The 24,524-nt window shown below is 47.0% G+C and overlaps 1 protein-coding gene across 1 annotated transcript in view; it reads left to right on the forward strand.

Moving 5' to 3' along the window:
* Window positions 1–5,262, forward strand: part of LOC121571016 (neurexin-2-like) — a 140,578-nt gene extending 135,316 nt beyond the window's left edge. The window contains exon 3 of the mRNA XM_045222198.1: window positions 3,845–5,262. Within this exon, the coding sequence (XP_045078133.1) occupies window positions 4,534–5,262 (729 nt within the window). The 5' untranslated portion in view covers window positions 3,845–4,533. The remainder of the gene's footprint in view (window positions 1–3,844) is intronic.
* Window positions 5,263–24,524: the final 19,262 nt, after the last annotated feature.

Here is a 24,524-nt window from a genome sequence, read left to right on the forward strand (position 1 = left end):
GAGCTCAGGTGCATCCTGTTTACATTGATCATCCTTGAGATGTTTCTACAACTTGATTGGACTCCACCTGTTGTAAATTCAATTAATTGGACATGATTTGGAAAGGCACACACCTGTCCAAATAAGGTCCCAGAGTTGACAATGCACGTCAGAGCAAAAACCAAACCATGATGTCGAAGGAATTGTCTGTAGAGCTCCGAGACAGGATTCGGTCGATGCACAGATCTGGGAAGGGTACCAAAACATTTCTGCAGCATTGAAGGTCCCCAAGAACACAGCGGCCTCCATCATTCTTAATTGGAAGAAGTTTGGAACCACCAAGATTCTTCCTAGAACTGGTCGCCTGGCCAAAACTGAGCAATCGGGGGAGAAGGGCCTTGGTCAGGGAGGTGACCAAGAACCCGATGGTCACTCTGACAGAGCTCTAGAGTTCCTCTGTGGAAATGGGAGAACCTTCCAGAAGGACAACCATCTCTGCAGCAATCCACCAATCAGGCCTTTATGGTAGAGTGACCAGATGGAAGCCACTCCTCAGTAAAAGGCACATGACAGCCCGCTTGGAGTTTACCAAAAGGCCCCTAAAGACTCTCAGACCAGGAGAAACAAGATTCTCTGGTCTGATGAAACCAAGATTGAACTCTTTGGCCTGAATGCCAAGCGTCACGTCTGGAGGAAACCTGGCACCATCCCTATGGTGAAGCATGGTGGTGGCAGAGTCATGCTGTGGGTATGTTTTTAAGCGGCAGGGACTGGGAGACTAGTCAAGATCGAGGCAAAGATGAGCGGAGCAAAGTACAGAGAAATCCTTGATGAAAACCTGCTCCAGAGCGCGCAGGACCTCAGACTGGGCCGAAGGTTCACCTTCCAACAGGACAACGACCCCAAGCACACAGCCAAGACAACGCAGGAGTGGCTTCGGGACAAGTCTCTGAATATCCTTGAGTGGCCCAGCCAGAGCCCGGACTTAAACCTGATCAAACATCTCTGGAGAGACCTGAAAATAGCTGTGCAGCAATGCTCCCCATCCAACCTGACAGAACTACCCAAATACAGGTGTGCCAACCTTGTAGCGTCATACCCAAGAAGACTTGAGGTGTAATCGCTGCCAAATGTGTTTCAACAAAGTAATGAGTAAAGGGTCTGAATACTTATGTAAATGTAATTTTTCTGTTTTTTATTTTTTATTTTTTATACATTTGCAAACATTTCTAAAAACCTGTTTTTGCTTTGTCATTATGGGGTATTGTGTGTAGATTGATGAGGGGAAAAAACAATGTAATCAAATTTAGAATAAGGCCGTAACCTAACAAAATGTGGATGAAGTCAAGGGGTCTGAATACTTTCCTAAGGCACTGTAGGTGATTACACGCCAGCGGGAGCAGAAAATATCTTTGGTATCTCAGTGTTCTGGCAATTCTCACATAGAAACTTCATTGAGAGGAAATATTTTTGATATGCTCTTTGTATTAGTATCACAAAACATTTTGAGAAAATCATGATGAAAGTGTCCATTTTAGGCCCATTTTAGACCTATAAGCCTACATACCTGCTGTAAGACCCAATGATCTGTGAATCGTACATGATACAGACAACACATTTGTGTCATTATACTTCTAATAGTGTGCTCTAACATATGGAGTATGTCTTTATTCTGAAATACACATTTTCACATTCATTTATTCAATATAGAAAATATTAATATTAATATCTCAAAACTACCCTTTTTTATTTTGCTTATTTTTAGACATATTGTTTGGAACAATATACTCTTCAAACACATAACATTTCCAGAGTGGGTTCTCTGGTACATTTAATGATGTGACCCATTTTATACATTGACATTATAGGTTTCTAACCAATCACAGCCCTCCTTTAGGATTGCATATTCAATAAATCACCAGCAGAGGGAGTTCCCTTTAAATCCAATTTCCAATTTTCATAAAATGTATCATAACTCAGAATTAGCAGAGAGCCCAGTCTGGAAATGTGATTTACTTGTAGAGCATGTTGTTCCCGCTGGCGTGGAATCGCCCATATGCATTTTCAGATATGCGTCTTCCTCCTTCCTAAGAGGCCCTGAGCTGTGTCTCTTTCAAGGTTCTTATTAGACGTCACAGCTCCATAATCTGCACTGTACTGTCCATATATCAATAATGCTTTGATCTATGGATGTTATTATGCAGGGTTTAATTTATGGGGACATGTTTGAGAGCAGAGGATCTAATGCAAACACGCAGCTAGTGTTCGCTCCCGTCCTTCAATGACCAAAAGAAATCAGCCATCTCTCTCTCTCTCCCTTTCTCTCGCTCTCTCTCTCCCTTTCTCTATCTTTCTCTCTCCCTTTCTCCATCTTTCTCCCTCTCCCTCTCCTTGTCTCCTCAAGGCATGACATGCTCCCTCACCACCGCATGTGAACATTACCGCGAAAAACGTTTGCCCCAATCTCCCTCTCTCTTTCATATGCTCGCTTACTCTTTTTCGGTCACTGTCATTCTACAGGATATCTCTCTCTCTCTCTCTCTCTCTCTCTCTCTCTGGCACATGGATAGTGTCGTCATTGGTTGTCATTCTGAACTGTCAGGCAGTCAAGCACGGCAGCCTGAGCGAGTGTGATCAGGTGCAAGCAGGGGTTTAATTGTGAACTGTCGGCAATGGAAATTAAATCTCACTTCAGAAATAATGGGAACGGATTAGGGCAGGGATAAGGGTCAAGAGTGGCTATCCTGGCAGCCATTGACTCCACGGCATCTCACTGAAAATGAGACTTAATTTGATGGCTTGTGTGTGTGTGTGTGTGTGTGTGTGTGTGTGTGTGTGTGTGTGTGTGTGTGTGTGTGTGTGTGTGTGTGTGTGTGTGGGTGTGTGTGTGTGTGTGTGTGTGTGTGTGCGTGCGTGCGTGCGTGCATGTATTCAGTTAGGTGGAGACATATAAAAACGGTTGGAGGGTGATTTATTGATAGCCTTATTGCTGAGTTATTGAAAGTCAAATCAAATTGTATTGGCCACATGCGCCGAATACAACAGGTGCAGACATTACAGTGAAATGCTTACTTACAGCCCTTAACCAACAGTGCATTTATTTATTTTTATAAAAAAGTAAAATAAAACAACAAAAGTGTTGAGAAAAAAAGAGCAGAAGTAAAATAAAATAACAGTAGGAAGGCTATATATACAGGGGGGTACCGGTGCAGAGTCAATGTGCAGGGGCACCGGCTAGTTGAGGTAGTTGAAGTAATATGTACATGTGGCAAGTAATGGACTTAGGCGTTATATGCTAGGGAGCTTTGTGCACTGTGTTTAGGACCAATTGTACTTGGCAGACAAGTATAGAGTAAGGCATTTTGATTGGCTGTTGATATACGCCCAGTAGGCTCTGAGTAAATCAACACGGATGGAGTGAGGCATTTTGATTGGCTGTTGATATACAAGCCCTGTAGGCTCAGATGAAATCATGCACATGAATGTTGAACTTCATACCAGACATATTTACATATTTCTTACTCTAGTCTTGGTTTCCAGCAGAAAAATCACCAGTAATGAATTGCATGTATAGAACATTCTGTCAAGTTGTCTACAAAGCAGATCCCCAAAGGAACTCCATTTACGATTTCAATGCTTTTTTTTTCATATATTATTATTGCTATTACTACTACTACTGTATTCGAACCATGATCTCCCTTATGCCACAAGACTACATTAGCCCTATGAGCTAAATCCTAGGGCTAACACAGTCTTACTTACTTACTTACTTACTTACAAGGTTACTCATCATGCGTTTCACAGGACTACCTCCATTACACAAAGTACCAGGGTCTAATGAGGTTTCTCTGTCTGTTTCTTCCAGATCCCTGACTGTGGGGACAATGAGGGGACCCAGACCAGTCTAAGCTGTGGTGGACCAACCAGAGGCTTCAGGAGAGGAAGGCGTTAACGTCGTTGGCGCCATGAACATACCCTGCTGTCCACGTGACACCAGCCAGCTCTGACACACTCAGCGCTCTCTCTTCCTCCCCTTCTTACCCCCTTTCCCAAAAACAACATCTATAAAGCACACCCACAGAGACAGACTGTATCTCTTGCCACAACAATGACTTACGTTTCCTAAAAAGCTATATCTGGATTCCAGGGACTGGGATTTCTATTTGGAATAAGGAGTTGAGTTGGGGAACGGAACGCTGTGATAAAATTATCGTAATTCCCTCTACCCGTGCACTGGCCTCGTTTTTCCCAGAGGCATCAACCAATGGAGAGACGGAGAAGAGAGTCAGGATATATATATAGCAAATAAAATACAATAACTGCTGAGTCGGCAGGGTTGGAATCTGGAATTGGTCCTGTGAGTGTTTTGCTCCTCCGACGTATCCCCCAGCCTAGAGGAGGAGTCTCCCTAGCGAGAATCAGACTTAACAACTATTGTTTACACTTAACAAAAAAAAACAAAAAAACAACAGCTGCAGCTAGGCTAGGCCGAGCTACGTCCCTGTGTGGAGGATTTGAACCAATAGCAGGATTATTAGGATTGGGATCATAACCATGACGAGGGGGTTGAGGTTTCCCGCTTTGCCCATGTGGCCCTTGGTGTTCCTCAGTCTGCTGGTGACGGCCCGGGCGCTGGAGTTGGGCGGGGCCCCCGGCCAGTGGGCCCGCTACGGGCGTTGGGAGGCGGGCTCAGTGGGCGAGCTGAGCTTCAGCCTCAAGACCAACATCAGCAAGGCTCTGGTGCTCTACCTAGATGACGGCGGCAACTGTGACTTCATGGAGCTCCTGATTGCTGGCGGGCGCCTCCAGCTGCGCTTCGCCATCCACTGTGCCGAGCCAGCCACTTTACACATGGAAACCCAGGTCAACGACGACCGCTGGCACATGGTGCTCCTCACCCGCAACTTCCGCGAGACCCTGCTGATGGTGGATGGCGAGACCAAGATGGCGGAGGTCAAGTCAAAGCGGAAGGAGATGGCGGTGGTCAGCGACCTGTTTGTGGGCGGCATCCCGCCCGACGTGCGCCTCTCAGCCCTCACCTCCAGCACGGTGAAGTACGAGCCCCCGTTCCTGGGCCTGATCTCCAACCTGAAGGTGGGAGAGACACCCCCTACCCTGCTCAACAGCCAGGGCATCCAGAGTGACATGGAGTACCTGTGCACCAAGCAGAACCCCTGCCTCAACGGAGGTTTTTGCTCCATCCAGTATGGCGAGGTGCACTGTGACTGCACGCACACCCGCTACAAGGGGAAGTACTGCAAAGAAGGTGAGATCATGAGCTAGCTGAATAGCTGATACCCTTCTTTCTAATGGTCCTTTTTAGCACGTTTCAATCTCTATCTCTACCATCTCAATTTAAATGTGTTGTTTGTTTGTTTTGCTTTTTATGTGTCTTGAGAGTCTTTTCTGTAATGAAAAGCGCTATTACAAAATACATTATTATATTTATTATTGTTATTATTATTAACTATGGTGAATGCATAACCAGGCCAGCTCAGTACAGTTCGGTTTGGCTTGGATTGGTTCAGTCTGGTGAAAAGTCCTTAGCATACTGTACTGTAGGTTAAAGCGCTAAGTCCTTAGCATACTGTACTGTAGGCAAAAGTGCTATGTCCATATCATACTGTACTGTAGGTAAAAGTGCTAAGTCCTTAGCATACTGTACTGTAGGTTAAAGCGCTAAGTCCTTAGCATACTGTACTGTAGATAAAAGCACTAAGTCCTTACCATACTGTACTGTAGATAAAAGCGCTATGTCCTTAGCATACTGTACTGTATTTAAAAATGTTAAGTCCTTAGCATACTGTAGTGTAGGTTAAAACGCTAAGTCCTTAGCATTCTGTACTGTAGATAAAAGTGCTAAGTCCTTAGCCTACTGTACTGTAGCTAAAAGCGCTATGTCCCTAGCATATTGTACTGTAGGTAAAAGTGCTAAGTCCTTAGCATACTGTACTGTAGGTTAAAGCGCTAAGTCCCTAGCATACTGTACTGTAGATAAAAGCGCTAAGTCCTTAGCATACTGTACTGTAGGTAAAAGTGCTAAGTCCTTAGCATACTGTACTGTAGGCAAAAGCGCTAAGTCCTTAGCATACTGTACTGTAGGTAAAAGCGCTAAGTCCTTAGTATACTGTATTGTAGGTAAAAGACGAGTTAGCTGACTCGCTAACATAGTGCACTGTCATCATCTTCAAAGCAGAGCAAAGGCAGCAAGCCCCCAATGCTAATGTTTATGTATTATTCTAATGCAATCTTGTCTTTGACCTTTCGAAGTTTCCCGGATAGTGGAAGCTAGTGACTCACACTTTGGGAGCAGGCCCATGTGTGATGTCTACATTGTGAGAAAATGTATTGGGGAATGTAGGCCATTGTTCTCTCGGCACAGAGTGTGATAAATGAACTGAAACAGATGGAAGTGATGTTTCTCATCCTATTGTTGTATGGAGGGTGATGCTATGGAAACATGGTGGAGATGCATGATACAGGCTGTTGCTGCCTTTTCTCTGGCAAAGTTCCCCACTTTTAATTGTTAAACTGCAAAAGGAGACAGGGGTGTTTGTGAGGTTTGAGACAAGAAGTGTTTTGTTAGAGACTATTTCGATGCATGTATGGCCTATATCTTTTATTTGTAATACAAATCATACACATACAAACGACAACAAACATCAACTACATCACACTTGCCCAGACCCACATGCTCATGTATGGCCTATATCTGATATAAGTAAAGTTATGCATTAACATTGCAGGATGTGAGAAACTAAGCTAGAAGCCTACACTTCCCCCTTCCTTTTCCCCCTCTCTCTTGTCCAATCTCTCCATCTCTTCTCTCTCTCCTCCATCCCCCAAATGTAATTTATCCCCCTCTGTTTCTCTCTGCCCTCGCCGGCATTTGCTTTTGGAATCTGTTCCTCTCCTGCCAGCTTATGTCAAAGTCTGTTGACTGTAAATCTCTGCCTCCCACTCCTGTCTCTGACACATCTCATCACCTGATCTATCTGTGTTTTGCCTCTCCTCTGTTCTCTTTGTCTCTCTGTTTCTCTTCTCTCCGTTCTGTCTCTCTCTGTTCATCCTGCAGCGTTTCCTCTGCGCAGCTAATATCTCTTCTCCTTCTTCAGGCTATCTCTGCTCTCCGTCTCTCTCACCCCCACCCCTGTCTTTCTCTCTCTCACTCTCTCTCTCTCTCAACACTTATCTCCCTCTCTCCCTGCACCCTTTCTGTATCTCCGCCTCTCTCTCTGTTTCTCATCCTTTTTGCATCCGCCTGTGTCGCTGGCATTTGCTTGCTTGCCTTTGTTCATTTGCATTTCCAAACAGAAGTGTTTATATGTAGTTATTTCTCTTCTAACTAGCCTGAATTGTCCTACTATTCTTGACAGTAGGCTATTATTATATTCAGATAGCTAATATGCTTCTGGTGTTCATTTATAATCAATGGGGCTCAGAGATCCTCTAATGCACTGTATGATGAAATGCCCTGTAATTTGGGAGATCAGGTCAACTATTTAGAGTCAGTATGTGTGCACTCTTAACTTACCAACAAGATCTCACGGTTTGACCAATATGACTTCAAATTCTGATGTTTATCCACTTTTCTCAAAACATCACATTTCAAAGTGTTTTTGACACCCTGGGTTGCTCCTCCTGCTTAGCTTAATTTCATTTCTTCAAACATCAAATTTCAAAGTTGCTCCGAATGTTAAATTTAGAAGTTGAAGGTTAAGGTTTTGGATAGGGTTAAAACATTACGGTTAGGGATTAATTCCAAATGGTTAAGTTAAGGGTTAAGGTTTGGGATAGGGTAAAAATAAAATAAAAATGTATCAACCACTGGGATTGAACACACAACCTTTGGATCCGGAGTCATGGGATGACATCCATCCACCACCCCAGTCCACAGCGCCCTAGAAAAACCCAAGCCTACTTGATGGTAATTGTGTTCTCTGTTGCCCCTAGTCGGCGGTTTTGAAAGCATTTCCGAACGCCCTCAGGACATGGACAGACGTCCAATTTCGAAGTCAATCTTGAACGATCTGGCTGTAATATACACCCCCGAAAAACTGGTGTTCAGAGCTGAGCTTCACCAGAGGTGATGTATTTGATGTTTCAAGGCCTGAAGATGTGGCTACTGCATAAAAAATACACATAGTCTGTGCGGTCGCTGAAGTGGGCAGTTATGTACATCTAAAGTATATGAAAGTCAGCATTTAGGCTGTCATTAAGATCAAAGTTGTTATGATGTACATGTTTTCAAAATGTGTTTGACGCAGTCTTAGTGTGTGTGGAATTGACCAACTCTTACACATGTACGCACATACACACACACACACACACACACACACACACACACACACACACACACACACACACACACACACACACACACACACACACACACACACACACACACACACACACTTGCCCTTTTTGTCTCTTGCTGGAGGAGGGCTCTGTTATTGCTGTTTGCCAAGACCTACGGAATTACAAATGCAACCACTGCTGGTCTGGTCTGGGCACTGGTACGACAGTCCCCTCTCCCTCTCTCCCTCCACCTCTATCAGTTTTTCTATATCTCCATCCCTTCTGTTTCTTCCTTTCACCCCCTCTCTTCTCTGTGTTAGATGGCTTGGCTGCTGTGTGTAGTTGCTGAGAGCAGATACAGCCTGGTTTTTGGCTAAATTTTGGAATACCAAAGCAATGCCACTGTGACTGCCAGAAACATTTGTCCTTTTGAAAAAGAGAGAGGGAGAGAGAGACCGAGCAAGGGAGGAGTGAGGAAGAAAGGAGAGAGAAAGACAGCGCAAAGAAGAGAAAAGAGAGGGAGAAAGAAAAACAAAAAGGGAGGGAGGCAGAGAGAGAGAGACACCGGGATAGAATGAGGGCGGGAGGTAGAGAGAGAGACAGAGCAAGGAATGGGGGAGGGAGGTAGAGAGGAGACAGAGAGAGAGACAAGGGAATAGAATGAGGGAGGGAGGTAGAGAGAGAGACAAGGGAATAGAATGAGGGAGGGAGGTAGAGAGAGAAACAAAGGGATAGATTGAGGGAGGGAGGTAGAGAGAGAGAGACAAAGACATGTAATGAGGGAGGGAGGCAGAGAGAGAGACAGGGGGATAGAATGAGGGAGGGAGGCAGAGAGAGAGACAAGGGGATAGAATGAGGGAGGGAGGTAGAGAGAGAGACAAGGAAATGGAATGAGGGAGGGAGGCAGAGAGAGAGACAAGGGGATATAATGAAGGAGGGAGTTAGGGAGAGAGACAATGGGATAGAATGAGGGAGGGAGACAGAGACAGAGACAAGGGGATAGAATGAGGGAGGCAGAGAGCGAGACAAGGGGATAGAATGAGGGAGGGAGGTAGAGAGAGAGAGACAAGGAGATAGAATGAGGGAGAGGGACAGAGAGAGAGACAATGGGATAGAATGAGGGAGGGAGACAGAGAGAGAGACAAGGGGATAGAATGAGAGAGGGAGGTAGAGAGACGGACAAGGGGATAAAATGAGGGAGGGAGGCAGAGAGAGCAAAATTGGGATAGAATGAGGGTGGGAGACAGAGAGAGAGTGAGAGAGAGAGACAAGGGGATAGAATGAGGTAGGGAGAGAGAGAGACAAAGGGAAAGAACGAGGGAGGGAGGTAGAGATAGAGACAAGGGGATAGAATGAGGGAGGGAGTTAGAGAGAGAGACAGGGGGATAGAATGAGGGATGGAGGTAGAGAGAGAAACAAGGGGATAGAATGAAGGAGGGAGCAGAGAGAGAGACAAGGGGATAGAATGTGTGAGGTAGAGAGAGAGAAAGAAATGGGATGGAATGAGGGAGGGAGGTAGAGATAGAGAAAAGGGGATAAAATGAGGGAGGGAGACAGAGAGAGACAAGGGGATAGAATGAGGGAGGGAGGTAGAGAGAGACAATGGGATAGAAATGAGGGAGGGAGGTAGAGAGAGAGACAATGGGATAGAATTAGGAAGGGAGGTAGAGAGAGACAAGGGGATAGAAATGAGTGAGGGAGGTAGAGAGAGAGAAAGGGATATAATGAGGGAGGGAGGCAGAGAGCAAAATAAGGGGATAGAATGAGGGAGGGAGGTAGAGAGAGACAAGGGGATAGAATGAGGGAGGGAGTCAGAGAGAGACAAGGGGATAGAATAAGGGAGGGAGGTAGAGAGAGACAAGGGGATAGAAAAAAGGGAGGGAAGTAGAGAGAGAGACAAGGGGATAGAATGAGGGAGGGAGGTAGAGCGATAGAGACAATGGGATAGAATGAGGGAGGGAGGTAGAGAAAGACAAGGGAATAGAATGAGGGAGAGAGGTAGAGAGAGAGACAAGGGAATAAAATGAGGGAGGGCAGTAGAGAGAGAGTCAAGGGAATAGAATGAGGGAGGGAGGCAGAGAGAGAGACAAGGGGATAGAATGAGGGAGGGTGGTAGAGAAAGAGACAAGGGGATAAAATGAGGGAGGGAGGTAGAGAGAGAGTTAAGGGAATATAATTTGGGAGGGATGTAGAGAGACAAGGGAATGGAATGAGGGAGAGAGGTAGAGAGAGAGACAAGGGAATACAATGATGGAGGGCGGTAGAGAGAGAGTCAAGGGAATACAATGAGGTAGGGAGGCAGAGAGAGAGACAAGGGTGTAGAATGAGGGAGGGTGGTAGAGAGAGAGACAAGGGGATAGAATGAGGGAGGGAGGCAGAGACAGAGACAAGGGGATAGAATGAGGGAGGCAGAGAGCGAGACAAGGGGATAGAATGAGGGAGGGAGGTAGAGAGAGAGAGACAAGGAGATAGAATGAGGGAGAGGGACAGAGAGAGAGACAATGGGATAGAATGAGGGAGGGAGGTAGAGAAAGACAAGGGAATAGAATGAGGGAGAGAGGTAGAGAGAGAGACAAGGGAATAAAATGAGGGAGGGCAGTAGAGAGAGAGTCAAGGGAATAGAATGAGGGAGGGAGGCAGAGAGAGAGACAAGGGGATAGAATGAGGGAGGGTGGTAGAGAAAGAGACAAGGGGATAAAATGAGGGAGGGAGGTAGAGAGAGTGTCATGGGAATATAATTTGGGAGGGATGTAGAGAGAGAGACAAGGGAATGGAATGAGGGAGAGAGGTAATGAGAGAGACAAGGGAATAAAATGATGGAGGGCGGTAGAGAGAGAGTCAAGGGAATACAATGAGGTAGGGAGGCAGAGAGAGAGACAAGGGTGTAGAATGAGGGAGGGTGGTAGAGAGAGAGACAAGGGGATAGAATGAGGGAGGGAGACAGAGACAGAGACAAGGGGATAGAAAAAGGGAGGCAGAGAGCGAGACAAGGGGATAGAATGAGGGAGAGAGGTAGAGAGAGAGAGACAAGGAGATATAATGAGGGAGAGGGACAGAGAGAGAGACAATGGGATAGAATGAGGGAGGGAGACAGAGAGAGAGACAAGGGGATAGAATGAGAGAGGGAGGTAGAGAGACGGACAAGGGGATAAAATGAGGGAGGGAGGCAGAGAGAGCAACAATGGGATAGAATGAGGGTGGGAGACAGAGAGAGAGAGAGAGAGAGAGAGAGAGAGAGAGAGACAAGGGGATAGAATGAGGTAGGGAGAGAGAGAGACAAAGGGAAAGAACGAGGGAGGGAGGTAGAGATAGAGACAAGGGGATAGAATGAGGGAGGGAGTTAGAGAGAGAGACAGGGGGATAGAATGAGGGATGGAGGTAGAGAGAGAAACAAGGGGATAGAATGAAGGAGGGAGCAGAGAGAGAGACAAGGGGATAGAATGTGTGAGGTAGAGAGAGAGAAAGAAAGGGGATGTAATGAGGAAGGGAGGTAGAGATAGAGAAAAGGGGATAAAATGAGGGAGGGAGACAGAGAGAGACAAGGGGATAGAATTAGGGAGGGAGGTAGAGAGAGACAATGGGATAGAAATGAGGGAGGGAGGTAGAGAGAGAGACAATGGGATATAATTAGGAAGGGAGGTAGAGAGAGACAAGGGGATAGAAATGAGGGAGGGAGGTAGAGAGAGAGAAAGGGATATAATGAGGGAGGGAGGCAGAGAGCAAAATAAGGGGATATAATTAGGGAGGGAGGTAGAGAGAGACAAGGGGATAGAATGAGGGAGGGAGTCAGAGAGAGACAAGGGGATAGAATGAGGGAGGGAGGTAGAGAGAGACAAGGGGATAGAAAAAAAGGGAGGGAAGTAGAGAGAGAGACAAGGGGATAGAATGAGGGAGGGAGGTAGAGCGATAGAGACAATGGGATATAATGAGGGAGGGAGGTAGAGAAAGACAAGGGAATAGAATGAGGGAGAGAGGTAGAGAGAGAGACAAGGGAATAAAATGAGGGAGGGCAGTAGAGAGAGAGAGTCAAGGGAATAGAATGAGGGAGGGAGGCAGAGAGAGAGACAAGGGGATAGAATGAGGGAGGGTGGTAGAGAAAGAGACAAGGGGATAAAATGAGGGAGGGAGGTAGAGAGAGAGTCAAGGGAATATAATTTGGGAGGGATGTAGAGAGAGAGACAAGGGAATGGAATGAGGGAGAGAGGTAGAGAGAGAGACAAGGGAATAAAATGATGGAGGGCGGTAGAGAGAGAGTCAAGGGAATACAATGAGGTAGGGAGGCAGAGAGAGAGACAAGGGTGTAGAATGAGGGAGGGTGGTAGAGAGAGAGACAAGGGGATAGAATGAGGGAGGGAGGCAGAGAGAGAGAAGGGGATATAATGAGGGAGGGAGGTAGAGAGAGAGACAATGGGATAGAATGAGGGAGGGAGACAGAGAGAGAGACAAGAGGATCGAATAAGGGAGGGAGACAGAGAGAGAGACAAGGTAATAGAATGAGGGAGGAAGGTAGAGAGAGAGACAAGGGGATAGGATGAGGGAGACAGAGAGAGAGACAAGGGGATAGAATGAGCGATCGAGAGAGAGACAAGGGGATAGAATGATGGAGAGAGGTAGAGAAAAAGACAAGGGGATAGAATGAGGGAGGGAGGTAGAGAGAGACAAGGGGATAGAATGAGGGAGGGAGTCAGAGAGAGACAAGGGGATAGAATGAGGGAGGGAGGTAGAGAGAGACAAGGGGATAGAAAAAAAGGGAGGGAGACAGAGAGCGAGACAAGGGGATAGAATGAGGAAGGGAGGTAGAGCGATAGAGACAATGGGATAGAATGAGGGAGTGAGGTAGAGAAAGACAAGGGAATAGAATGAGGGAGGGCAGTAGAGAGAGAGTCAAGGGAATAGAATGAGGGAGGGAGGCAGAGAGAGAGACAAGGGGATAAAATGAGGGCGGGAGGTAGAGAGAGAGTCAAGGGAATAGAATTTGGGAGGGATGTAGAGAGAGAGACAAGGGAATAGAATGAGGGAGAGAGGTAGAGAGAGAGACAAGGGAATAAAATGAGGTAAGGAGGCAGAGAGAGAGACAAGGGGGTAGAATGAGGGAGGGTGGTAGAGAGAGAGACAAGGGGATAGAATGAGGGAGGGAGGCAGAGAGAGAGAGAAGGGGATACAATGAGGGAGGGAGGTAGAGAGAGAGACAATGGGATAGAATGAGGGAGGGAGACAGAGAGAGAGACAAGGGGATAAATTGAGGGAGGGAGACAGAGAGAGAGACAAGAGGATAGTATAAGGGAGGGAGACAGAGAGAGAGACAAGGTAATAGAATGAGGGAGGAAGGTAGAGAGAGAGACAAGGGGATAGGATGAGGGAGACAGCGAGAGAGACAAGGGGATAGAATGAGCGATCGAGAGAGAGACAAGGGGATAGAATGATGGAGGGAGGTAGAGAAAAAGACAAGGGGAATGAATGAGGGACGGAGGTAGAGTGAAACAATGGGATAGAATGAGGGAGGGAGACAGAGAGAGAGACAAGGGGATATAATAAGGGAGGGAGAGATAGAGAGAGACAACGGGATAGAAGGAGGGAGGGAGGTAGAGAGAGAGACAAGGTGATACAATGAGGGAGAGAGGTAGAGAGAGAAACAAGGGAATAAAATGAGGGAGGGCGGTAGAGAGAGAGTCAAGGGAATAGAATGAGGGAGGGAGGTAGAGAGAGAGACAAGGGAAAGAATGAGGGAGGGAGGTAGAGAGAGACAAGGGGATAGAATGAGGGATGGAGGTAGAGAGAGACAAGGGGATAGAATGAGGGAGGGCGGTAGAGAGTAGACAAGGGAATAGAATGTGTGAGGTAGAGAGAGAGAAAAGGGGATGGAATGAGGAAGGGAGGTAGAGAGAGAGACAAGGGGATAACATGAGGGAGGGAGACAGAGAGAGACAAGGGGATATAATGAGGGAGGGAGGCAGAGAGAAATATAAGGGGATAGAATGAGGGAGGGAGGTAGAGAGCGAGGCATGGGGATAAAATGAGGGAGGGAGGTAGAGAGAGAGACAAGGGAATGGAATGAGGGAGAGAGGTAGAGAGAGAGACAAGGGAATAAAATGATGGAGGGCGGTAGAGAGAGAGTCAAGGGAATACAATGAGGGAGGAAGGTAGAGCGATAGAGACAAGGGGATATAATGAGAGAGGGAGGTAGAGAAAGACAAGGGGATAGAATGAGGGAGGGAGGTAGAAAGAGAGACAATGGGATCGAATGAGAAAGGGAGGTAGAGAGAGAGACAAGGGGATAGAATGAGGGAGGGAGCAGAGAGAGAGACAGGGGGATAAAATTAGGGAGGGAGTCAGAGAGAGACAAGGGGATAGAATGAGGGAGGGAGGTAGAGAGAGACAAGGGGGTAGAAATGAGGGAGGGAGGTAGATAGAGAGACAAGGGGGATAGAATGAGGGAGGGAGGTAGAGCGATAGAGACAAGGGGATAGAATAGTGAGGAGGTAGAGAAAGACAAGGGGATAGAATGAGAGAGGGAGGTAGAAAGAGAGACAAGGGGATAAAATAAGGGAGGGTGGTAGAGAGAGAGTCAAGGGAATAGAATGAGGGAGGGAGGCAGAGAGAGAGACAAGGGAATAGAATGAGGGAAGGAGGTAGAGAGAGAGACAAGGGGATATAATGAGATAGGGAGGTAGAGAAAGACAAGGGGATAGAATGAGGGAGGGAGGTAGAGAGAGAGACAATGGGATAGAATGAGGGAGGGAGCAGAGAGAGAGACAATGGGATAGACTGAGGGAGGGAGGTATTGAGAGAGATGAGGAGATAGAATGAGGGAGGGAGACAGAGAGAGACAAGGGGATAGAATGAGGGAGGTAGAGAGAGACAAGGGGATATAATGAGGGAGGGAGGTAGAGAGAGAGACAATGGGATATAATGAGGGAGGGAGGTAGAGAGAGAGATAATGGGATAGAATGAGGGAGGGAGGCAGAGAGAGATAAAAGGGAATAGAATGATGGAAGGAGACAGAGAGACAAGTGGATAGAATGAGGGAGGGAGGTAGAAAGAGAGACAAGGGGATAAAATGAGGGAGGGTGGTAGAGAGAGAGTCAAGGGAATAGAATGAGGGAGGGAGGCAGAGAGAGAGACAAGGGAATAAAATGAGGGAGGGAGACAGAGAGAGACAAGGGGATAGAATGAGGGAGGGAGGTAGAGAGAGACAATGGGATAAAAATGAGGGAGGGAGGTAGAGAGAGAGAAAGGGATATAATGAGTGAGGGAGGCAGAGAGCAAAATAAGGGGATAGAATGAGGGAGGGAGGTAGAGAGAGAGACAGGGGCATAAAATGAGGGAGGGAGTCAGAGAGAGACAAGGGGATAGAATGAGGGAGGGTGGTAGAGAGAAAGACAAGGGAATAGAATGAGGGAGGGAGACAAAGAGAGAGACAAGGGGATAGAATGAGAGAGGGAGACAGAGAGAGAGACAAGGGGATAGAATGAGGGAGGGAGACAGAGAGAGAGACAAGGGGATATAACGAGGTAGGGAGAGATAGAGACAAGGGGAAAGAACGAGGGAGGGAGGTAGAGATAGAGACAAGGTGATATAATGAGGGTTGGAGGTAGAGAGAGAAACAAGGGGATAGAATGAGGTAGGGAGCAGAGAGAGAGACAATGGGATAGAATGTGTGAGGTAGAGAGAGAGAAAAGGGGATGGAATGAGGGAGGGAGGTAGAGAGAGAGAAAAGGGGATAAAATGAGGGAGGGCGACAGAGAGAGAGTCAAGGGAATAGAATGAGGGAGGGAGGCAGAGAGAGAGACAAGGGAATAAAATGAGGGAGGGAGACAGAGAGAGACAAGGGGATAGAATGAGGGAGGGAGGTAGAGAGAGACAATGGGATAAAAATGAGGGAGGGAGGTAGAGAGAGAGAAAGGGATATAATGAGTGAGGGAGGCAGAGAGCAAAATAAGGGGATAGAATGAGGGAGGGAGGTAGAGAGAGAGACAGGGGCATAAAATGAGGGAGGGAGTCAGAGAGAGACAAGGGGATAGAATGAGGGAGGGTGGTAGAGAGAGAAAGACAAGGGAATAGAATGAGGGAGGGAGACAAAGAGAGAGACAAGGGGATAGAATGAGAGAGGGAGACAGAGAGAGAGACAAGGGGATAGAATGAGGGAGGAGACAGAGAGAGAGACAAGGGGATATAACGAGGTAGGGAGAGATAGAGACAAGGGGAAAGAACGAGGGAGGGAGGTAGAGATAGAGACAAGGTGATATAATGAGGGTTGGAGGTAGAGAGAGAAACAAGGGGATAGAATGAGGTAGGGAGCAGAGAGAGAGACAATGGGATAGAATGTGTGAGGTAGAGAGAGAGAAAAGGGGATGGAATGAGGGAGGGAGGTAGAGAGAGAGAAAAGGGGATAAAATGAGGGAGGGCGACAGAGAGAGACAAGGGGATAGAATGAGGGAGGGAGGCTGAGAGAGAGACAATGGGATAGAATGAGGTAGGGAGCAGAGAGAGAGACAATGGGATAGAATGTGTGAGGTAGAGAGAGAGAAAAGGGGATGGAATGAGGGAGGGAGGTAGAGAGAGAGAAAAGGGGATAAAATGAGGGAGGGAGACAGAGAGAGACAAGGGGATAGAATGAGTGTGGGAGGTAGAGAGAGAGACAAGGGGTTAGAAATGAGGGACGGAGGTAGAGAGAGAGACAATGGGATATAATTAGGGAGGGAGGTAGAGAGAGACAAAGGGATAGAAATGAGGGAGGGAGGTAGAGAGAGAGAGAAAGGGATATAATGAGGGAGGGAGGCAGAGAATAAAATAAGGGGATAGAATGAGGGAGGGAGGTAGAGAGAGAGACAGGGGGATACAATTAGGGAGGGAGTCAGAGAGAGACAAGGGGATAGAATGAGGGAGGGAGGTAGAGAGAGACAAGGGGATAGAAATGAGGGAGGGAGGTAGATAGAGAGACAAGGGGATAGAATGAGGGAGGGAGGTAGAGAGAGAGACAAGGGAAAGAATGAGGGAGGGAGGTAGAGAGAGACAAGGGGATAGAATGAGGGATGGAGGTAGAGAGAGACAAGGGGATAGAATGAGGGAGGGCGGTAGAGAGTAGACAAGGGAATAGAATGTGTGAGGTAGAGAGAGAGAAAAGGGGATGGAATGAGGAAGGGAGGTAGAGAGAGAGACAAGGGGATAACATGAGGGAGGGAGACAGAGAGAGACAAGGGGATATAATGAGGGAGGGAGGCAGAGAGAAAAATAAGGGGATAGAATGAGGGAGGGAGGTAGAGAGCGAGGCATGGGGATAAAATGAAGGAGGGAGGTAGAGAGAGAGTCAAGGGAATATAATTTGGGAGAGATGTAGAGAGAGAGACAAGGGAATGGAATGAGGGAGAGAGGTAGAGAGAGAGACAAGGGAATAAAATGATGGAGGGCGGTAGAGAGAGAGTCAAGGGAATACAATGAGGGAGGAAGGTAGAGCGATAGAGACAAGGGGATATAATGAGAGAGGGAGGTAGAGAAAGACAAGGGGATAGAATGAGGGAGGGAGGTAGAAAGAGAGACAACGGGATCGAATGAGAAAGGGAGGTAGAGAGAGAGACAAGGGGATAGAATGAGGGAGGGAGCAGAGAGAGAGACAGGGGGATAAAATTAGGGAGGGAGTCAGAGAGAGACAAGGGGATAGAATGAGGGAGGGAGGTAGAGAGAGACAAGGGGGTAGAAATGAGGGAGGGAGGTAGATAGAGAGACAAGGGGATAGAATGAGGGAGGGAGGTAGAGCGATAGAGACAAGGGGATAGAATAGTGAGGGAGGTAGAGAAAGACAAGGGGATAGAATGAGAGAGGGAGGTAGAAAGAGAGACAAGGGGATAAAATAAGGGAGGGTGGTAGAGAGAGAGTCAAGGGAATAGAATGAGGGAGGGAGGCAGAGAGAGAGACAAGGGAATAGAATGAGGGAGGGAGGTAGAGAGAGAGACAAGGGGATAGAATGAGATAGGGAGGTAGAGAAAGACAAGGGGATAGAATGAGGGAGGGAGGTAGAGAGAGAGACAATGGGATAGAATGAGGGAGGGAGCAGAGAGAGAGACAATGGGATAGACTGAGGGAGGGAGGTATTGAGAGAGATGAGGAGATAGAATGAGGGAGGGAGACAGAGAGAGACAAGGGGATAGAATGAGGGAGGTAGAGAGAGACAAGGGGATATAATGAGGGAGGGAGGTAGAGAGAGAGACAATGGGATATAATGAGGGAGGGAGGTAGAGAGAGAGATAATGGGATAGAATGAGGGAGGGAGGTAGAGAGAGAGACAGGGGCATAAAATGAGGGAGGGAGTCAGAGAGAGACAAGGGGATAGAATGAGGGAGGGTGGTAGAGAGAAAGACAAGGGAATAGAATGAGGGAGGGAGACAAAGAGAGAGACAAGGGGATAGAATGAGAGAGGGAGACAGAGAGAGAGACAAGGGGATAGAATGAGGGAGGGAGACAGAGAGAGAGACAAGGGGATAGAACGAGGTAGGGAGAGATAGAGACAAGGGGAAAGAACGAGGGAGGGAGGTAGAGATAGAGACAAGGTGATATAATGAGGGCTGGAGGTAGAGAGAGAAACAAGGGGATAGAATGAGGTAGGGAGCAGAGAGAGAGACAATGGGATAGAATGTGTGAGGTAGAGAGAGAGAAAAAGGGGATGGAATGAGGGAGGGAGGTAGAGAGAGAGAAAAGGGGATAAAATGAGGGAGGGCGACAGAGAGAGACAAGGGGATAGAATGAGGGAGGGAGGCTGAGAGAGAGACAATGGGATAGAATGAGGTAGGGATCAGAGAGAGAGACAATGGGATAGAATGTGTGAGGTAGAGAGAGAGAAAAGGGGATGGAATGAGGGAGGGAGGTAGAGAGAGAGAAAAGGGGATAAAATGAGGGAGGGAGACAGAGAGAGACAAGGGGATAGAATGAGTGTGGGAGGTAGAGAGAGAGACAAGGGGTTAGAAATGAGGGACGGAGGTAGAGAGAGAGACAATGGGATATAATTAGGGAGGGAGGTAGAGAGAGACAAAGGGATAGAAATGAGGGAGGGAGGTAGAGAGAGAGAGAAAGGGATATAATGAGGGAGGGAGGCAGAGAATAAAATAAAGGGATAGAATGAGGGAGGGAGGTAGAGAGAGAGACAGGGGGATACAATTAGGGAGGGAGTCAGAGAGAGACAAGGGGATAGAATGAGGGAGGGAGGTAGAGAGAGACAAGGGGATAGAAATGAGGGAGGGAGGTAGATAGAGAGACAAGGGGATAGAATGAGGGAGGGAGGTAGAGCGATAGAGACAAGGGGATAGAATGAGTGAGGGAGGTAGAGAAAGACAAGGGGATAGAATGAGAGAGGGAGGTAGAAAGAGAGACAAGGGGATAAAATAAGGGAGGGTGGTAGAGAGAGAGTCAAGGGAATAAAATGAGGGAGGGAGGCAGAGAGCGAGACAAGGGAATAGAATGAGGGAGGGAGGTAGAGAGAGATACAAGGGGATAGAATGAGATAGGGAGGTAGAGAAAGACAAGGGGATAGAATGAGGGAGGGAGGTAGAGAAAGAGACAATGGGATAGAATGAGGGAGGGAGCAGAGAGAGAGACAAGGGGATAGAATGAGGGAGGGAGGTATTGAGAGAGACGAGGAGATAGAATGAGGGAGGGAGACAGAGAGAGACAAGAGGATAGAATGAGGGAGGTAGAGAGAGACAAGGGGATATAATGAGGGAGGGAGGTAGAGAGAGAGACAATGGGATATAATGAGGGAGGGAGGTAGAGAGAGAGATAATGGGATAGATTGAGGGAGGGAGGTAGAGAGAGATAAAAGGGAATAGAATGAGGGAAGGAGACAGAGAGAGAGACAAGTGGATAGAATGAGGGAGGGAGGTAGAAAGAGAGACAAGGGGATAAAATGAGGGATGGTGGTAGAGAGAGAGTCAAGGAAATAGAATGAGGGAGGGAGGCAGAGAGAGAGACAAGGGAATAAAATGAGGGAGGGAGACAGAGAGAGACAAGGGGATAGAATGAGGGAGGGAGGTAGAGAGAGACATTGGGATACAAATGAGAGAGGGAGGTAGAGAGAGAGAAAGGGATATAATGAGTGAGGGAGGCAGAGAGCAAAATAAGGGGATAGAATGAGGGAGGGAGGTAGAGAGAGAGACGGGGATAAAATGAGGGAGGGAGTCATAGAGAGACAAGGGGATAGAATGAGGGAGGGAGGTAGAGAGAAAGACAAGGGAATAGAATGAGGGAGGGAGTGAGAGAGAGAAAAGGGGATAAAATGAGGGAGGGAGACAGAGAGAGAGACAAGGGGATAGAATGAGTGTGGGAGGTAGAGAGAGAGACAAGGGGATAGAATGAGGGAGGGCGGTAGAGAATAGACAAGGGGATAGAATGTGTGAGGTAGAGAGAGAGAAAAAGGGGATGGAATGAGGAAGGGAGGTAGAGAGAGAGACAAGGGGATAACATGAGGGAGGGAGACAGAGAGACACAAGGGGATATAATGAGGGAGGGAGGCAGAGAGCAAAATAAGGGGATAGAATGAGGGAGGGAGGTAGAGAGCGAAGCATGGGGATAAAATGAGGGAGGGAGTCAGAGAGAGACAAGGGGATAGAATGAGGGGGAGAGGTAGCGAGAGACAAGGGGATATAAATGAGGGAAGTAGAGAGAGAGACAAGGGGATAGAATGAGGGAGGAAGGTAGAGCGATAGAGACAAGGGGATATAATGAGAGAGGGAGGTAGAGAAAGACAAGGGGATAGAATGAGGGAGGGAGGTAGAAAGAGAGACAACGGGATCTAATGAGAAAGGGAGGTAGAGAGAGAGACAAGGGGATAGAATGGGGGAGGGAGCAGAGAGAGAGACAATGGGATAGAATGAGGGAGGGAGGTAGTGAGAGAGACGAGGGGATAGAATGAGGGAGGGAGACAGAGAGAGACAAGGGGATAGAATGAGGGAGGTAGAGAGAGACAAGGGATATAATGAGGGAGGGAGGTAGAGAGAGAGACAATGGGATATAATGAGGGAGGGAGGTCGAGAGAGAGACAATGGGATAGATTGAGGGAGGGAGGCAGAGAGAGATAAAAGAGAATAGAATGAGGGAAGGAGACAGAGAGAGAGACAAGTGGATAGAATGAGGGAGGGAGGTAAAAAGAGAGACAAGGGGATAGAATGAGGGAGGGAGACAAAGAGAGAGACAAGGGGATAGAATGAGAGAGGGAGACAGAGAGAGAGACAAGGGGATAGAATGAGGGAGGGAGACAGAGAGAGAGACAAGGGGATAGATCGAGGTAGGGAGAGAGAGAGACAAGGGGAAAGAACGAGGGAGGGAGGTAGAGATAGAGACAAGGGGATAGAATGAGGGAGGGAGTTAGAGAGAGAGACAAGGTGATATAATGAGGGATGGAGGTAGAGAGAGAAACAAGGGGATATAATGAGGTAGGGAGCAGAGAGAGACAATGGGATAGAATGTGTGAGGTAGAGAGAGAGAAAAGGGGATGGAATGAGGGAGGGAGGTAGAGAGAGAGAAAAGGGGATAAATGAGGGAGGGCGACAGAGAGAGACAAGGGGATAGAATGAGGGAGGGAGGCAGAGAGAGAGACAATGGGATAGAATGAGGTAGGGAGCAGAGAGAGAGACAATGGGATAGAATGTGTGAGGTAGAGAGAGAGAAAAGGGGATGGAATGAGGGACGGAGGTAGAGAGAGAGAAAAGGGGATAAAATGAGGGAGGGAGACAGAGAGAGACAAGGGGAAAGAATGAGTGTGGGAGGTAGAGAGAGAGACAAGGGGTTAGAAATGAGGGACAGAGGTAGAGAGAGAGTCAATGGGATAGAATTAGGGAGGGAGGTAGAGAGAGACAAGGGGATACAATGAGTGAGGGAGTTAGAGAGAGAGACAAGGGGATAGAATGATGGATGGAGGTAGAGAGAGAAACAAGGGGATAGAATGAGGGAGGGAGTTAGAGAGAGAGACAATGGGATAGAATGAGGGAGGGAGACAGAGAGAAACAAGGGGATAGAATGAGGGAGGGAGACAGAGAGAAACAAGGGGATAGAATGAGGGAGGGAGACAGAGAGAGAGAAACAAGGGGATAGAATGGGGGAGGGAGACAGAGAGCGAGACAAGGGATAGAATGAGGGAGGGAGACAGAGAGAGATGGAGGTAGTTATAGAGAGAGACAAGGGGATAGAATGAGGGAGGCAGAGAGAGAGACAAGGGGATATAATGAGGGAGGGAGGTAGATAGCGAGTCAAGGGGATAGAATGAGGGAGGGAGAGAGAGACAAGGGGTTATAATGAGGGAGGGAGGTAGAGAGAGAGACAAGTAGATAGAATGAGGGAGGGAGGTAGAGAGAGAGACAATGGGATAGGATGAGGGAGACAGAGAGAGAGACAATGGGATAGCATGAGGGAGGGAGGTAGAGAGAGAGAAAAGGGGATATAATGAGGGACGGAGGTAGAGAGAGACAAGGGGATAGAATGAGTGTGGGAGGTAGAGAGAGAGACAAGGGGTTAGAATGAGGGAGAGAGACAGAGAGAGACAAGGGGATAGAATAAGGGGGGGAGGTAGATAGAGACAAGGGGATAGAATGAGGGAGGGAGGTAGAGAGAGAGACAAGGGGATAGAATGAGGGAGGGAGGTAGATAGAGACAAGGGGATAGAATGAGGGAGGGAGGTAGAGAGATAGACAAGGGGATAGAATGAGGGAGGGAGGTAGAGAGAGAGACAAGGGGATAGAATGAGGGTAAATTGGGTCATGATTTCTTATCGTCAGTGCAGTCGCGTATTTATTAATTTTTTTCTAACTTACTGGTTAAAATGTTATGGTCTGTAACAGAAATACAGATTGACATGTGTGTATTTTGCAGTAGCTTATATTTTCATATTTTCATATTTTTGAATTTATTAAAATCACGGTAAAAAGGTTAACATTTCCCTAGAAAAATATAACAGTCACAGTTTTTGTGGAGGATTTTGCTCCAGTCACGTTGACGTTCAAGAACAGCTAAACAAATCAACCTATAAAAACATTAATATCTCAGAAAGTTTCTTGAGTGGATAATGGAGAAAGGGTGTGGATGGGTCTGCTGCCATCAATTCAGTCCCATTGGTACTCTTCCTTCCTGTCTTTGCATCATACATTAGCTCATGAATAGAAGGTCTGGGAGCTGCCAAGCTTTGATGTAGTTGTCAGAAGATACCTTGAGAGAATGCAGGCTGACATAAAGAATCGGCTTTTAAGTTGGAGAGACTGTGTTGCATACTATACATGTTACACATTCTGCTTCTAAAGCACACACACACACACACACAAAGAACACACACACACAAACACGAAGAATACACAGACACACATGAAGAATACACAGACACACATGAAGAATACACACACACACAAATAATACACACACACACACAGATGAAGAACACAGACACATCAAAAATACACGCACATGCACACACATGAAGAATACACACACACAAAGAATAGACACACACACACACACACACACAAAGAATACACACACACACGAAGAATACACAAATACACACACATGAAGAATACACACACACACACGAAGAACACACAGACACACACGAAGAATACACACACACACGAAGAACACACACACACACACACACATTAAGAACACACACACACATAAAAATACACACATGCACACACATGCCCTTCCTGTTTACCAATCATTTCCCAGCATTTCAAGCATCAGAGGTTCTAATTAAAAAGGGTCACCTGCATGGGCCATTGTTTTTATAATTGATGGTGACCCTGGCTTTTCTCCAGATAACCCCCATCTGCAGCGCCAGCTCTTTGGAGTCCTCAGTGTCACTACGCAGGGTAATTAGAGGTTAAATGAGCTATGGCAAAATGGCCACCCTGATATTAATACTTTCCCTCCATGGACAAGGAGCTTAAAATGTATAGGCCCATAGCTAGGGGAGGGAATGTCTGTTGAATATTGATCTCCCCACCTATCAGGAGATGATCGTGATATCGGCCATCTTGTTTCCTTGATCAATGATAATGTGGAATGTACATTTACCAGACACTCTTATTCAGAGTGGCTTGCTCAAGGGCACATCGACAGATTTTTCACCTATTTGGTTTGGAGATTCGAAACCAGCGACCTTTTAGTTACGCCCAACGCTCTTAACCGCTAGGCTACCTGCCACCCCATATGTAGTGTCTGTTTAAGATGCACGATCCATCGACACAGTCGGGTCGATTTTGTCACAGTTCAAG

The sequence above is a fragment of the Coregonus clupeaformis genome, chromosome 8 (assembly GCF_020615455.1).
Source record: "Coregonus clupeaformis isolate EN_2021a chromosome 8, ASM2061545v1, whole genome shotgun sequence".
Classification (NCBI taxonomy): Eukaryota; Metazoa; Chordata; class Actinopteri; order Salmoniformes; family Salmonidae; genus Coregonus; species Coregonus clupeaformis.